This window comes from Tachyglossus aculeatus, chromosome 20 (genome assembly GCF_015852505.1).
Source record: "Tachyglossus aculeatus isolate mTacAcu1 chromosome 20, mTacAcu1.pri, whole genome shotgun sequence".
Lineage (NCBI taxonomy): Eukaryota > Metazoa > Chordata > Mammalia > Monotremata > Tachyglossidae > Tachyglossus > Tachyglossus aculeatus.
Genome location: NC_052085.1, coordinates 30,683,994 through 30,697,897, shown reverse-complemented (window position 1 = coordinate 30,697,897; position 13,904 = coordinate 30,683,994). Strand labels below are relative to the sequence as shown.

The window sequence follows — 13,904 nt, the reverse complement described above, 5'->3', positions numbered from 1 at the left end:
ATAATGGCATTTATTAAGCTCTTACTATGTGCAAAGCACTGTTCTAAGCTCTGGGGAGGTTACAAGGTGATCAGGTTGTCCCACGGGGGGCTCCCAGTTTTACTCCCCATTTGACAGATGAGGGAACTGAGGCCCAGAGAAGGGAAGTGACTTGCCCAGAGTCACCCAGCTGACAAGTGGCGGGGCGGGGTTTGAACCCATGACCTCTGACTCCAAAGCCCGGGCTCTTTCCACTAGAGTAGTAAATATGTACAACTAAAATAAATAGAATGATAAATATGTACATAAATGGATATACAGGTGCTGTGGGGAGGGGAAGGAGGTAGGGCGGGGGGGATGGGGAAGGGGAGAGGAAAAAGGGGGCTCAGTGTGGGAAGGCCTCCTGGAGGAGGTGAGCTCTCAGGAGGGCGTCCCCGTATTTATTGAGCGCTTACTGTGTGCAGAGCACTGTACTAAGCGCTTGGGAAGTCCAAGTTGGCAACATCTAGAGACGGGCGCTACCCAACAGCGGGCTCACCGTCTAGAAGGGGGAGACAGACGACAAAACAAAACATATTAACAAAATAAATAGAATAAATATGTACATATGGGAATGTAAATATGGGAATATGTAAATATGGGAATCAAATCAAACGCTGAGCAAACCTGCTAATCTGCAGGGTCTCCCGGTGGAAAGAGCATAAGCCTGAGAGTCGGCAGATCTGGGTTCAAATCCTAGTTTGCCATTGGCCTGCTGAGTGACCTTGGGCAAGTCACTTTAATAATAATAATAATAATAATGATCGCATTTGTTAAGTGCTTACTATGTGCCAAGTACTGTTCTAAGCGCTGGGGGGGGATACCAGGTGATCAGGTTGTCCCACGGGGGGCTCACAGTCTTAATCCCCATTTTATGGATGAGGCCCAGAGAATAATAATAATAATAATGATGGCATTTATTAAGTACTTACTATGTGCAAAGCACTGTTCTAAGCGCTGGGGAGGTTACAGGGTGATCAGGTTGTCCCACAGTCTTAATCCCCATTTGACAGATGAGGGACCTGAGGCACAGAGAATAATAATAGTGATAATAATGATGGCATTTATTAAGCGCTTACTCTGTGCCAAGCACTGTTCTAAAGCGCTGGGGAGGTTACAAGGTGATCAGGTTGTCCCACGGGGGGCTCACAGTCTTCATCCCCATTTTATGGATGAGGCCCAGAGAATAATAATAATAATAATAATAATAATAATAATGGCATGTATTAAGCGCTTACCATGTGCAAAGCACTGTTCTAAGCGCTGGGGAGGTTACAAGGTGATGAGGTTGTCCCATGGGGGGGCTCACAATCTTCATCCCCATTTTATGGATGAGGCCCAGAGAATAATAATAATAATAATAATAATAATGGCATTTATTAAGCGCTTACCATGTGCAAAGCACTGTTCTAAGCGCTGGGGAGGTTACAAGGTGATGAGGTTGTCCCATGGGGGGGGGCTCACAGTCTTCATCCCCATTTTATAGATGAGGGAACTGAGGCCCAGAGAAGTTAAGTGACTTGCCCCAAGTCACCCAGCTGACAAGTGGTGGAGCCGGGATTAGAACCCATGACCTGTGGCTCCCAAGCCCGGGCTCTTTCCACTGAGCCACGCTGCTTCTCTTTACCTCTAGGCCTCGGTGCCTCGACTCTGACATGTCCATATACAGCGTGGCTCAGTGGAAAGAGCCCGGGCTTTGGAGTCAGAAGTCATGGGTTCAAATCCCTGCTCCACCAATTGTCAGCTGGGGGACTTTGGGCAACTCACTTCACTTCTCTGGGCCTCAGTTGCCTCATCTGGAAAATGCAGAATAAGACTGGGAGCCCCAAGTGGGACAACCTGATCACTTTGTATCCGCCCCAGCACTTAGAACAGTGCTTTACACATAGTAAGCTCTTAATAAATGCCATTATTATTATTATTATTATGTGCTTTGCCCATAGTAAGGGCTTAATAAATGCCATTATTATTATTATTATTATTATTATTATTATGTGCAAAGCACTGTTCTAAGCGCTGGGGCGGTCACATGGTGGATTTACTGAGCGCTTACTGTGTGCAAAGCACTGTACTAAGTACTTGGGAGAGCACAACTATAAACAGCGAGCTTACAGCCTAGAGGAGGGGGGGAGACGGGTTCAAGTCCCGCTCTGCCAACTATCAGCTGTGCGACTTTGGGCAAGTCACTTCACTTCTCTAGGCCTCAGTTACCTCATCTGTAAAATGGGGATGAAGACTGTGAGCCCCCCGTGGGACAACCTGATCACCTTGTAACCTCCCCAGCGCTTAGAATAGTGCTTTGCACATGGTAAGCACTTAATAAATGCCATTATTGTTATTATTACTATGTGCAAAGCACTGTTCTAAGCGCTGGGGCGGTTACAAGGTGGATTTACTGAGCGCTTACTGTGTGCAAAGCACTGTACTAAGCACTTGGGAGAGCACAACTATAAACAGCGAGCTTACAGCCTAGAGGAGGGGGGGAGACAGGGGTTCAAATCCTGGCTCTGCCTATCGTCAGCTGGGTGACTTTGGGCAAGTCACTTCACTTCCCTGGGCCTCAGTGACCTCACCTGGAAAATGGGGATTAAGACTGTGAGCCCCCCGTGGGACAACCTGATCACCTTGTAACCTCCCCAGCGCTTAGAACAGTGCTGTGCACGTAGTAAGCGCATAATAAATCAATCGTATTTATTGAGCGCTTACTGTGTGCAGAGCACTGTAGTAAGCGCTTGGGAAGTACAAGTTGGCAACATATAGAGACGGTCCCTACCCAACAGTGGGCTCACAGTCTAGATTATAGATTATTATTATTAGATAATAATAACATTATTATTATTATGAATATAAATAAATAAATGACAGATAGGGACATAAGTGCTAAGGGGCTGGGAGAGGGGAAGACAACTTGTACTGTTGTAGTGTAGTGTTGCCAACTTGTACTTCCCAAGCGCTTAGTACAGTGCTCTGCACACAGTAAGCGCTCAATAAACACGATTGAATGAATGGATGGACAAAGGGAGCAAGCCAGGGCAACGAAGAAGGGAGCGTTGCCCACTTGTACTTCCCAAGCGCTTAGTCCAGTGCTCTGCACACAGTAAGCGCTCAATAAATACGATTGAATGAATGAATGGTAGAAGAGGAAAGGAGGGGCTTAATCTGGGAAGGCCTCTTGGAAGAGATGGGTCTTCAATAAGGCTTTGAAGGGTGGGAGAGGGATTGCCGGATTTGAGGAGGGAGGGCTTTCCAGGACAGTGGCATGAGACGGGCTAAGAATCAGCAGCCAGCTAGGTGAAACTGAGGCACAGTGGTTAGCACCAGAGGAGCGAAGTGCGCAGGCTGGGCTGGAGTAGCATGGTGCGGCAAAAAAAAATAATAATAATAATGGCATTTATTAATCCTTCCTCTCCCCCTCGTCCCCCTCTCCATCCCCCTCATCTTACCTCCTTCCCTTCCCCACAGCACCTGTATATATGTATATGTTTGTACATATTTATTACTCTATTTATTTTACTTGTACCTATCTATTCTATTTATTTTATTTTGTTAGTATGTTTGGTTTTGTTCTCTGTCTCCCCCTTTTAGACTGTGAACCCGCTGTTGGGTAGGGACCGTCTCTATATGTTGCCAACTTGGACTTCCCAAGCGCTTAATACAGAGCTCTGCACACAGTAAGCGCTCAATAAATACGATTGATTGATTGATTGTAGGAGGGGGCAAGGTGGTCGAGGGCTTTAGAGCCAACGGTGCGGAATATTTGTTTGATGCGGAGGCGGATTTTTTTTTTTTTTTGAGGAGGAGGGGGTGACAGGTCCTGAACGTTTTTCTAGAAAAACTCCGGAAAAGCTGTAATCCAAGTCTGATCCCCTTGCACTTCCCAGTGGGTTCAATCAATCAATCAATCAATCAATCAATTGTATTTATTGAGCAATTACTGTGTGCAGAGCACTGTACTAAGCGCTTGGGAAGTGCAAGTTGGCAACATATAGAAACAGTCCCTACCCAACAGTGGGCTCACAGTCTAAAAAAAGGTTGTTATAATAATAATAATGATGGCATTTATTAAGCACTTACTCTGTGCAAAGCACTGTTCTAAGCGCCGGGGGGGTTACAAGGTGAGCAAAGGTTGTTATAATAATAATAATGATGGCATTTATTAAGCACTTACTCTGTGCAAAGCACTGTTCTAAGCGCTGGGGGGGTTACAAGGTGATCAAAGGTTGTTATAATAATAATAATGATGGCATTTATTAAGCACTTACTATGTGCAAAGCACTGTTCTAAGCGCTGGGGGGGTTACAAGGTGATCAGGTTGTCCCTTAGGTGCCAAGTTTTCAAGGGGGTGGTGAGGCTTTCGGGGAGTGGGCTGTAGTGTTCACAAGTCAGAAAGATTGGATTCAGGCTCTTTTCACTCATTCGATCGTATTTATTGAGCGCTTACTGTATGCAGAGCACTGGACTAAGCGCTTGGGAAGTCCAAGTTGGCAACATATAGAGACAGTCCCTACCCAACAGTGGGCTCACGGTCTAAAAGGGGGAGACAGAGAACAAAACCAAACATACTAACGAAATAAAATAAATAGAATAGATATGTACAAGTAAAATAAATAAATAAATGAGTTTATTTATGATGAGTTTTCAGCTTAGTTGTGGTGGTGTCAAGGGCTGGGTACTCAATTGGAAACTGCAAAACTCTTTCAAATAATAATAATAATAATGATGGCATTTATTAAGCGCTTGCTCTGTGCAAAGCACTGTTCAAAGGAGAGGGCTCACAGACTCAACTGCATCTAAAGTGCAAACCCAAGAAAACAATGTTAATAATTTGCAATCTCAGTTCCGTGAACAAGACTGACCCAAGTAGTAGGTGGTGAATTAGATCAGCCCTCGCTTTTGGATCAATTGGTTAAAATAATAATAATGGTGGCATTTATTGAGCGCTTGCTCTGTGCAAAGCACTGTTCAAAGGAGAGGGCTCACAGACTCAACTGCATCTAAAGTGCAAAACCAAGAAAACAATGTTGATATAATTTGCGATCTCAATTCCGTGAACAAGACTGGCCCAAGTAGTAGGTGGTGAATTAGATCAGCCTTCGCTTTTGGATCAATTGGTTATAATAATAATAATAATAATAATAATAATAATAATGAAGCATTTATTAAGCGCTTGCTCAGTGCAAAGCACTGTTCAAAGGAGAGGGCTCACAGACTCAACTGCATCTAAAGTGCAAAACCAAGAAAACAATGTTGTTAATTTGCGATCTCAATTCCGTGATCAAGACTGACCCAAGTAGTAGGTGGTGAATTAGATTAGCCCTCGCTTTTGGATCAATTGGTTAAAATAATAATAATGGTGGCATTTATTAAGCGCTTGCTCTGTGCAAAGCACTGTTCAAAGGAGAGGGCTCACAGACTCAACTGCATCTAAAGTGCAAAACCAAGAAAACAATGTTGTTAATTTGCGATCTCAATTCCGTGATCAAGACTGACCCAAGTAGTAGGTGGTGAATTAGATCAGCCTTCGCTTTTGGATCAATTGGTTATAATAATAATAATAATAATAATAATAATAATAATAATAATGAAGCATTTATTAAGCGCTTGCTCTGTGCAAAGCACTGTTCAAAGGAGAGGGCTCACAGACTCAACTGCATCTAAAGTGCAAAACCAAGAAAACAATGTTGTTAATTTGCGATCTCAATTCCGTGATCAAGACTGACCCAAGTAGTAGGTGGTGAATTAGATCAGCCCTCGCTTTTGGATCAATTCGTTAAAATAATAATAATGATGGCATTTATTAAGCGCTTGCTCTGTGCAAAGCACTGTTCAAAGGAGAGGGCTCACAGACTCAACTGCATCTAAAGTGCAAAACCAAGAAAACAATGTTGATATAATTTGCGATCTCAATTCCGTGAACAAGACTGGCCCAAGTAGTAGGTGGTGAATTAGATCAGCCCTCGCTTTTGGATCAATTGGTTAAAATAATAATAATGATGGCATTTATTAAGCACTTACTATGCGCAAAGCACTGTTCTAAGCGCTGGGGAGGTTACAAAGTGATCAGATTGTCCCCCGTGGGGCTCACAGTCTTCATCCCATTTTACAGATGAGGTCACTGAGGCACAGAGAAGTGAAGTGACTTGTCCAAAGTCACACAGCTGACAAGTGGAGGAGCCAGGATTAGAACCCACGACCTCTGACTCCCAAGCTTGGGCTCTTTCTACTAATAATACAAATAATAATGATGGAATTTATTAAGCGCTTACTATGTGCAAAGCACTGTTCTAAGCGCTGGGAAGGTTACAAAGTGATCAGGTTGTCCCACGCAGGGCTCACAGTCTTCATCCCCATTTTACAGATGAGGTCACTGTGGCACAGAGAAGTGAAGGGACTTGCCCAAAGTCACCCAGCTGACAATTGGAGGAGCGGGATTTGAACCCATGATCTCTGACTCCAAAGCCTGGGCTCTTTCCACTGAGCCACGCTGCTTCTCTGAATGAGCACAGTAACGAGCACAGATCATTGTACTAAAGCACTTGGGAAAGTGTAAAAGAGTTAGTAGACATCTATACCCTCAAGTTATTTTTCATTTAACTTGAATAATAATAATAATAATAATAATAATAATAACATTTGTTAAGTGCTTACTATGTGCAAAGCACTGTTCTAAGCACTGGGGGGAATACAAGGTGATCAGGTTGTCCCACGCAGGGCTCACAGTCTTAATCCCCATTTTCCAGATGAGGGAACTGAGGCTCAGAGAAGCGAAGTGACTTGCCCAAAGGTCACACAGCAGGCATGTGGCGGAGCCGGGATTCAAACCCACGACCTCTGACTCCAAAGCCCGTGCTCTGTCCACTGAGCCACGCTGCTTCTCCAAAAATGTAAGTCTTGAAGTCTACCTTGAAGGATAGACTCTGAAATAATGTACTGATAATAATAATAATGGCATTTATTGAGCGTTTACTATGTGCCAAGCACTGTTCTAAGCGCTGGGGAGGTTACAAGGTGATCAGGTTGTCCCACGGGGGGCTCACAGTCTTCATCCCCATTTTCCAGATGAGGGAACTGAGGCCCACAGAAGTGAAGTGATTTGCCCAAAGTCACCCAGCTGACAATTGGTGGAGCTGGGATTTGAACCCATGACCTCTGACTCCCAAGCCCGGGCTCTTTCCACTGAGCCACGCTGCTTTCTCTGATCATTCAGAGCCATGATGGTGGTATTTGACACCCAAGGGCGGCGCCTCTCCCGAGGGCCCCTTCCTTCCTCTCCCCCTTGCCCCCCTCTCCATCCCCCCCATCTTACCTCCTTCCCTTCCCCACAGCACCTGTATATATGGATATATGTTTGGACATATTTATTACTCTATTTATTTTACTTGTCCATATCTATTCTATTTATTTTATTTTGTTAGTATGTTTGGTTTTGTTCTCTGTCTCCCCCTTTTAGACCTTGAGCCCACTGTTGGGTAGGGACTGTCTCTATATGTTGTCAACTTGGACTTCCCAAGCGTTTAGTACACTGCTGTGCACACAGTAAGCGCTCAATAAATACGATTGATTGATTGAAGGAGGAGACAGACAACAAAACAATTCATGTGGACAGGTATCAAGTCGTCAGAATAAATAGAATTAAAGCTAAATGCACATCATACTGAGGGCTCACCTCCTCCAGGAGGCCTTCCCAGACTGAGCCCCCTCCTTCCTTTCCCCCTCCTCCCCTTCCCCATCCGCCCGTCTTCCTTCCCCTCCCTACAGCACCTGTATATATGGATATATGTTTGTACGTATTTATTACTCTATTTTATTTGTACATATTTATTCTATTTATTTTATTTTGTTAATATGTTTTGTTTTGTTCTCTGTCTCCCCCTTCTAGACTGTGAGCCCACTGTTGGGTAGGGACCGTCTCTATGTGTTGCCAACTTGTACTTCCCAAGCGCTTAGTACAGTGCTCTGCACACAGTAAGCGCTCAATAAATACGATTGATTGAATGAATGAATGAATGAATGAAGGCCAGGCCACAGACGCAATGGCGGCGGGTCGGCCATGAAGGCCTCCCTGAGGGCGGTTGCCATGGCGACCTATGAACGGCCCAAGGAGGCCGGCCCCCCACGCTTACACGGCGGGGGGGCGTGGTGACGTCACACGGAACGCTAAGTAGCCAATAGGAGGGCGCGCCTCCGAGCCCCCGGCCAATCGGAGGGCGCGCGCGCCCCCACCCAGCCGCGTTCATTTCATACGACCTGGCGGCTGGGGGCGGTGACGTCACGCCGGGCAGCCAATAGGAGGGCGCGCCTCCGAGACGCCGGCCAATCGGAGGGTGCGTTCACTTCGTACGACGCGACGGTCGGGAGCGGTGACGTCACGCGGAGCACCCAATAGGAGGGCGCGCCTCCGAGACGCCGGCCAATCGGAGGGCGCGCTCACCGTCCCGTGCGCCCCCTCCCGTTCATTTCGTTCGATTAGGTGGTTGGGATTGGTGATGTCGCGCAGAACAGCCAATAGGAGGGGGCGCTCCCCGCCCGTCACGCCGCCGCGGCCGCGGTCGTTTCGTACGACGCGGCGGTTGGGGCGGTTGACGTCACGCCGGGCAGCCAACAGGAGGGCGCGCCTCCGAGCTGCCGGCCAATCGGAGGGCGCGCTCTTCCTTTCGTCACGACGCGGCGGCGGTGGGGGGACGGTGACGTCACACCGGGCAGCTAATAGGAGGGCACGCTCCCGCCCACCCCGTCACGCCACCGCGTTCCTTTCATACGACGCGGCGGTTGGGGTCGGTGACGTCACGCGGAGCGGCCATTCGGAGGGCGCACTCCCCGCGTCGCGTGAGCCCTCCCACCACCGCGGCCGCGTTCATTTAGTACGACGCGGCGGTTGGGGTCGGTGACGTCACGCGGAACGGCCAATCGGAGGGCGTGCTCCCCATCGTGTGCGCCCCCCCACCGCCGCGGCTGCGTTCCTTTAGTACGACGCGGCGGTTGGGGGAGGTGACGTCAGAAGGAGCGGCCATTCGGAGGGCGCGCTCACCCCCCCCGCCCGTCACGCCGCCGCGGCCCTGTTCGTTTAATACGACGCGGCGGCGGTGGGGGGGGCAGTGACGTCACGCTGGGCAGCTAATAGGAGGGCACGCTCCCGCCACCCTGTCACGCCGCCGCGTTCCTTTCATACGACGCGGCGGTTGGGAATGGTGACGTCACGCGGAGCGGCCATTCGGAGGGCGCGCTCCCCATCGTGTGCGTCCCCCCCACCGCCGCGTTCATTTAGTACGACGCGGCGGTTGGGGTCGGTGACGTCACGCGGAGCGGCCAATCGAAGGGCGCGCTCCCCCCCCCCGCCCGTCACGCCGCCGCCGCGGCCGCGTTCTTTCCGTACGACGCGGCGGTTGGGGGCGGTGACGTCAGGCGGAGCGGCCAATCGGAGGGCGCGCTCCCCCCCCGCCGCCGCCCGTCACGCCGCCGCGGTCGGGCGGGGGGGGCGGTGACGTCGCGCCGGGCGGCCAATCGGAGGGCGCGCCTCCGGGGCGCCGGCCAATGGGAGGGCGCGCTGCCCGCGTCGCCCGCGGCGGCCGCGTTCACTCGGCCCGACGCGGCGGTTGGGAGCGGAGACATTTTCGGAGCCGCCGCCGCGGCCGCCATTTTGTGCGCGCGTGAGGGGAGCGCGACGGCGGCGGCGACCACCTCGACGACCCCCGGCAGCACCTCGGCGGCGGCGACCCCATCTCCTCCTCCCCTTCCTCCTCTTCTTCCTCCTCCCCACCCCGCGCCGGCCCCCCGCGTCCCCCCCGGCCGGCATGCGGTGAAGGCCGGGGCCGCCAGGACCGGGACGAGGAGGAAGGGTGGGGTGAGGGACGGGAGCGGGAGAACCGGGATTGGGAGAACCGGGATTGGGGGGGGGGGCTCGGTCGCCATGGCGGAGGCGGGCGAGTCCGGCCCCGCGGGGGCCCGGGACGACGCCTGCCGGGATTACCAGTCGTCCCTCGAAGACCTCACCTTCAACAGCAAGCCGCACATCAACATGCTCACCATCCTGGCCGAGGAGAACCTGCCCTTCGCCAAGGAGATCGTCTCGCTCATCGAGGCCCAAACCGCCAAGGTTTTTATACTCCCCCCCTCCTCCCCCTTCCTTCCCCTCCCCCCCTTTCCCTCCTCGACACTCTTCTCGTTTCCCCGCTCGGTAGGTAGGCCTTGACACCCCCGACACACACACACACACACGGAGAGTGTATTCATTCAGCCACATTTATTTATTTATTTATTGAGCGCCCCCCGACACCCCCGGCAGAGAGAGAGTATTCATTCAGTCGCTTTTACTTGCTTATTGGGCGCCCCCGGGAGAGAGAGAGAGAGAGAGTGTGTGTGTGTGTGTGTGTGTATATTCATTCAGGAGTATTTACTGAGCGCCCCCTGACACCCCCGGCAGAGGGAAAGAGAGAGAGTGTATTCATTCAGTCGCTTTTATTTATTTGTTGATTGCCCCCTGACACCCCTGGCAGAGAGAGGGTATTCATTCAGTCTCTTTTATTTGCTTATTGGGCGCCCCCGGGAGAGAGAGAGGGAGAGAGAGAGGGAGTGTGTGTGTGTGTGTGTGTGTGTGTGTGTGTGTGTGTGTGTGTGTATATTCATTCAGTAGTATTTACTGAGCGCCCCCTGACACCCCCGGCAGAGAGAGAGAGAGAGAGTGTATTCATTCAGTCGCTTTTATTTATTTACTGAGCGCCCCCTGACACCCCCGGCAGAGAGAGAGTATTCATTCAGTCGCTTTTATTTGCTTATTGGGCGCCCCCGGGAGAGAGAGAGAGAGAGAGAGTGTGTGTGTGTGTGTGTGTGTGTGTGTATATGTGTGTATATTCATTCAGGAGTATTTACTGAGCGCCCCCTGACACCCCCGGCAGAGGGAAAGAGAGAGAGTGTATTCATTCAGTCGTATTTATTTATTTGTTGATTGCCCCCTGACACCCCTGGCAGAGAGAGGGTATTCATTCAGTCTCTTTTATTTGCTTATTGGGCGCCCCCGGGAGAGAGAGAGGGAGAGAGAGAGGGAGTGTGTGTGTGTGTGTGTGTGTGTGTGTGTATGTGTGTATATTCATTCAGTAGTATTTACTGAGCGCCCCCTGACACCCCCGGCAGAGAGAGAGAGAGAGAGTGTATTCATTCAGTCGCTTTTATTTATTTACTGAGCGCCCCCTGACACCCCCGGCAGAGAGAGAGTATTCATTCAGTCTCTTTTATTTGCTTATTGGGCGCCCCCGGGAGAGAGAGAGAGAGAGAGAGGAGAGTGTGTGTATGTATGTGTGTATATCCACTCAGTAGTATTTACTGAGCGCCCCCTGACACCCCCGGCAGAGAGAGTGTATTCATTCAGTCGCTTTTATTTGCTTATTGGGCGCCCCCGGGGGAGAGAGAGAGAGAGAGAGAGTGTGTATATATGTATGTGTGTATATCCATTCAGTAGTATCTACTGAGCGCCCCCTGACACCCCCGGCCTAGAGAGAGAGAGAGAGAGAGAGTGTATTCATTCTGTCTCTTTTATTTATTTACTGAGCGCCCCCCGACACCCCCGGCAGAGAGAGAGTATTCATTCAGTCTCTTTTATTTGCTTATTGGGCGCCCCCGGGAGAGAGTGTGTGTGTGTGTGTGTATGTGTGTATATTCATTCAGTAGTATTTACTGAGCGCCCTCTGACACCCCCGGTAGAGAGAGGGAGTGTATTCATTCAGTCGCTTTTATTTATTTATTGAGCGCCCCCCGACACCCCCGGCAGAGAGAGAGTATTCATTCGGTCTCTTTTATTTGCTTATTGGGCGCCCCCGAGAGAGAGAGAGTGAGTGTGTGTGTGTGTGCGTGCGTGTGTGTATATTCATTTAGTAGTATTTACTGAGCGCCCCCTGACACCCCCGGCAGAGAGAATGTATTCATTCAGTCGCTTTTATTTGCTTATTGGGCGCCCCCGGGAGAGAGAGAGAGAGAGAGAGAGAGAGAGAGAGAGAGAGAGAGAGAGTGTGTGTGTGTATGTGTATGTATATGTATGTGTGTATATCCATTCAGTAGTATCTACTGAGCGCCTCCTGACACCCCCGGCATAGACAGAGAGTGTATTCATTTTGTCCCTTTTATTTATTTATTTATTTATTGAGCGCCCCCTGACACCCCCGGCAGAGAGAGAGTATTCATTCAGTCTCTTTTATTTGCTTATTGGGCGCCCCCGGGAGAGAGAGAGTGTGAGAGTGTGTGTGTGTGTATGTATGTGTGTATATCCATTCAGTAGTATTTACTGAGCGCCCCCTGACACCCCCGGCAGAGAGAGAGAGAGTGTATTCATTCAGTCGCTTTTATTTATTTATTGAGCGCCCCTTGACACCCCCGGCAGAGAGAGTGTATTCATTCAGTCGCTTTTATTTGCTTATTGGGCGCCCCCGAGAGAGAGAGAGAGTGAGAGTGTGTGTGTGTATGTATGTGTGTATATTCATTCAGTAGTATTTACTGAGCGCCCCCTGACACCCCCGGCAGAGAGTATTCATTCGGTCTATTTTATTTGCTTATTAGAGAGAGAGAGAGTGTGTGTGTGTGTGTGTGTGTGTGTATGTGTGTATATTCATTCAGTAGTATTTACTGAGCGCCTAGTGTGTGCGCAACAGTGTGTGTGTAGGGGGGGTGTCCAATCAATCAGTCGGATTGAGCGTTTATAGTGTGCAGAGCACTGTACTGAGCGCTTAGAACAGCGCATTGTACACAGTAAGCGCCCAACAAATACCGTCATTACTGTCCCCTGCCACCCCCCACCCCCCTTGCCACTATTATTCTTCTCGTTTCCTCGTTCGGGAGGCTTTGCCGAGAGAGAGAGAGTGTGTGTGTGTGTGTATTCATTCAATCGTATTTATTGAGCCCCTATTGTGTGCAGAGCACTGTGTGTGTGTGTGTGGGGGGGGTGTCCAGCGCTTAGAACAGCGCTTGGCACACAGTAAGCGCTCAACAAATACCGTCATTACTGTCCCCGCCCCCCCCCCCCCCCCTTGCCACTATTATTCTTCTCGTTTCCCAGTTCGGTAGGCTTTGCTGAGAGAGAGAGAGAGAGTGTGTGTGTGTGTGTGTGTGTGTTTTCATTCAATCGTATTTATTGAGCCCCTACTGTGTGTAGAGTACTGTATACGTGTGTGTGTGTGTGTTGGGGTGTGTCCAGCGCTTAGAACAGAGCTTTGCACACAGTAAACGCTCAACAAATACTGTCATTACTGTCCCCCCCCCCCCCCCCCCCCCCGGCCACTGTTATTCTTGTTTCCCCGTTCGGCAGGCTTTTCAATCATATTTATTGAGCTCCTACTGTGTGTAGAGTACTGTATATTAGTGTGTGTGTGTGTAGGGGGGTGTCCAGCGCTTAGAACAGCGCTTTGCACACAGTAAGCGCTCAACAAGTACCGTCATTACTGTCCCCTGCCCCCGCCACTATTATTCTTCTCGTTTCCCCGTTCGGTAGGCTTTGCCACCCGCGAGAGAGAGAGAGAGTGTGTGTTTATTCATTCAATCGTATTTATTGAGCTCCTACTGTGTGCAGAGCACTGTGTGTGTGTGTGTGTGTGTGTGTATAAGGGGGTGGCCAGCGCTTAGAACAGCGCTTTGCACACAGTGAGCGCTCAACAAATACCGTCATTATTGTCTCCTGCCCCCCCCTTTGCCACTATTGTTATTCTCGATTCCCCGTTCGCTAGGCTTTGCCGAGAGAGAGAGAGAGAGAGAGTGTGTGTGTGTGTGTGTGTGTGTGTGTGTGTGTATTCATTCAATCGTACTTATTGAGCGCCTACTGTGTGCAGAGCACTGTATATGTGTGTGTGTGTGTGTGTAGGGGGGGTGTCCAACGCTTAGAACAGCGCTTTGCACACAGTAAGCGCTCA

General features: G+C 49.9%; 1 protein-coding gene across 2 annotated transcripts in view; it reads left to right on the top strand.

The window, feature by feature from the left end:
- Positions 1–9,925: 9,925 nt before the first annotated feature.
- PCF11 (PCF11 cleavage and polyadenylation factor subunit) overlaps positions 9,926–13,904 on the top strand; it is a 29,877-nt gene continuing 25,898 nt past the window's right edge. For both annotated transcript variants that reach the window (XM_038762111.1, XM_038762110.1), the window contains exon 1: positions 9,926–10,111. In XM_038762111.1, coding sequence (XP_038618039.1) covers positions 9,926–10,111 — 186 coding nt within the window. The remainder of the gene's footprint in view (positions 10,112–13,904) is intronic.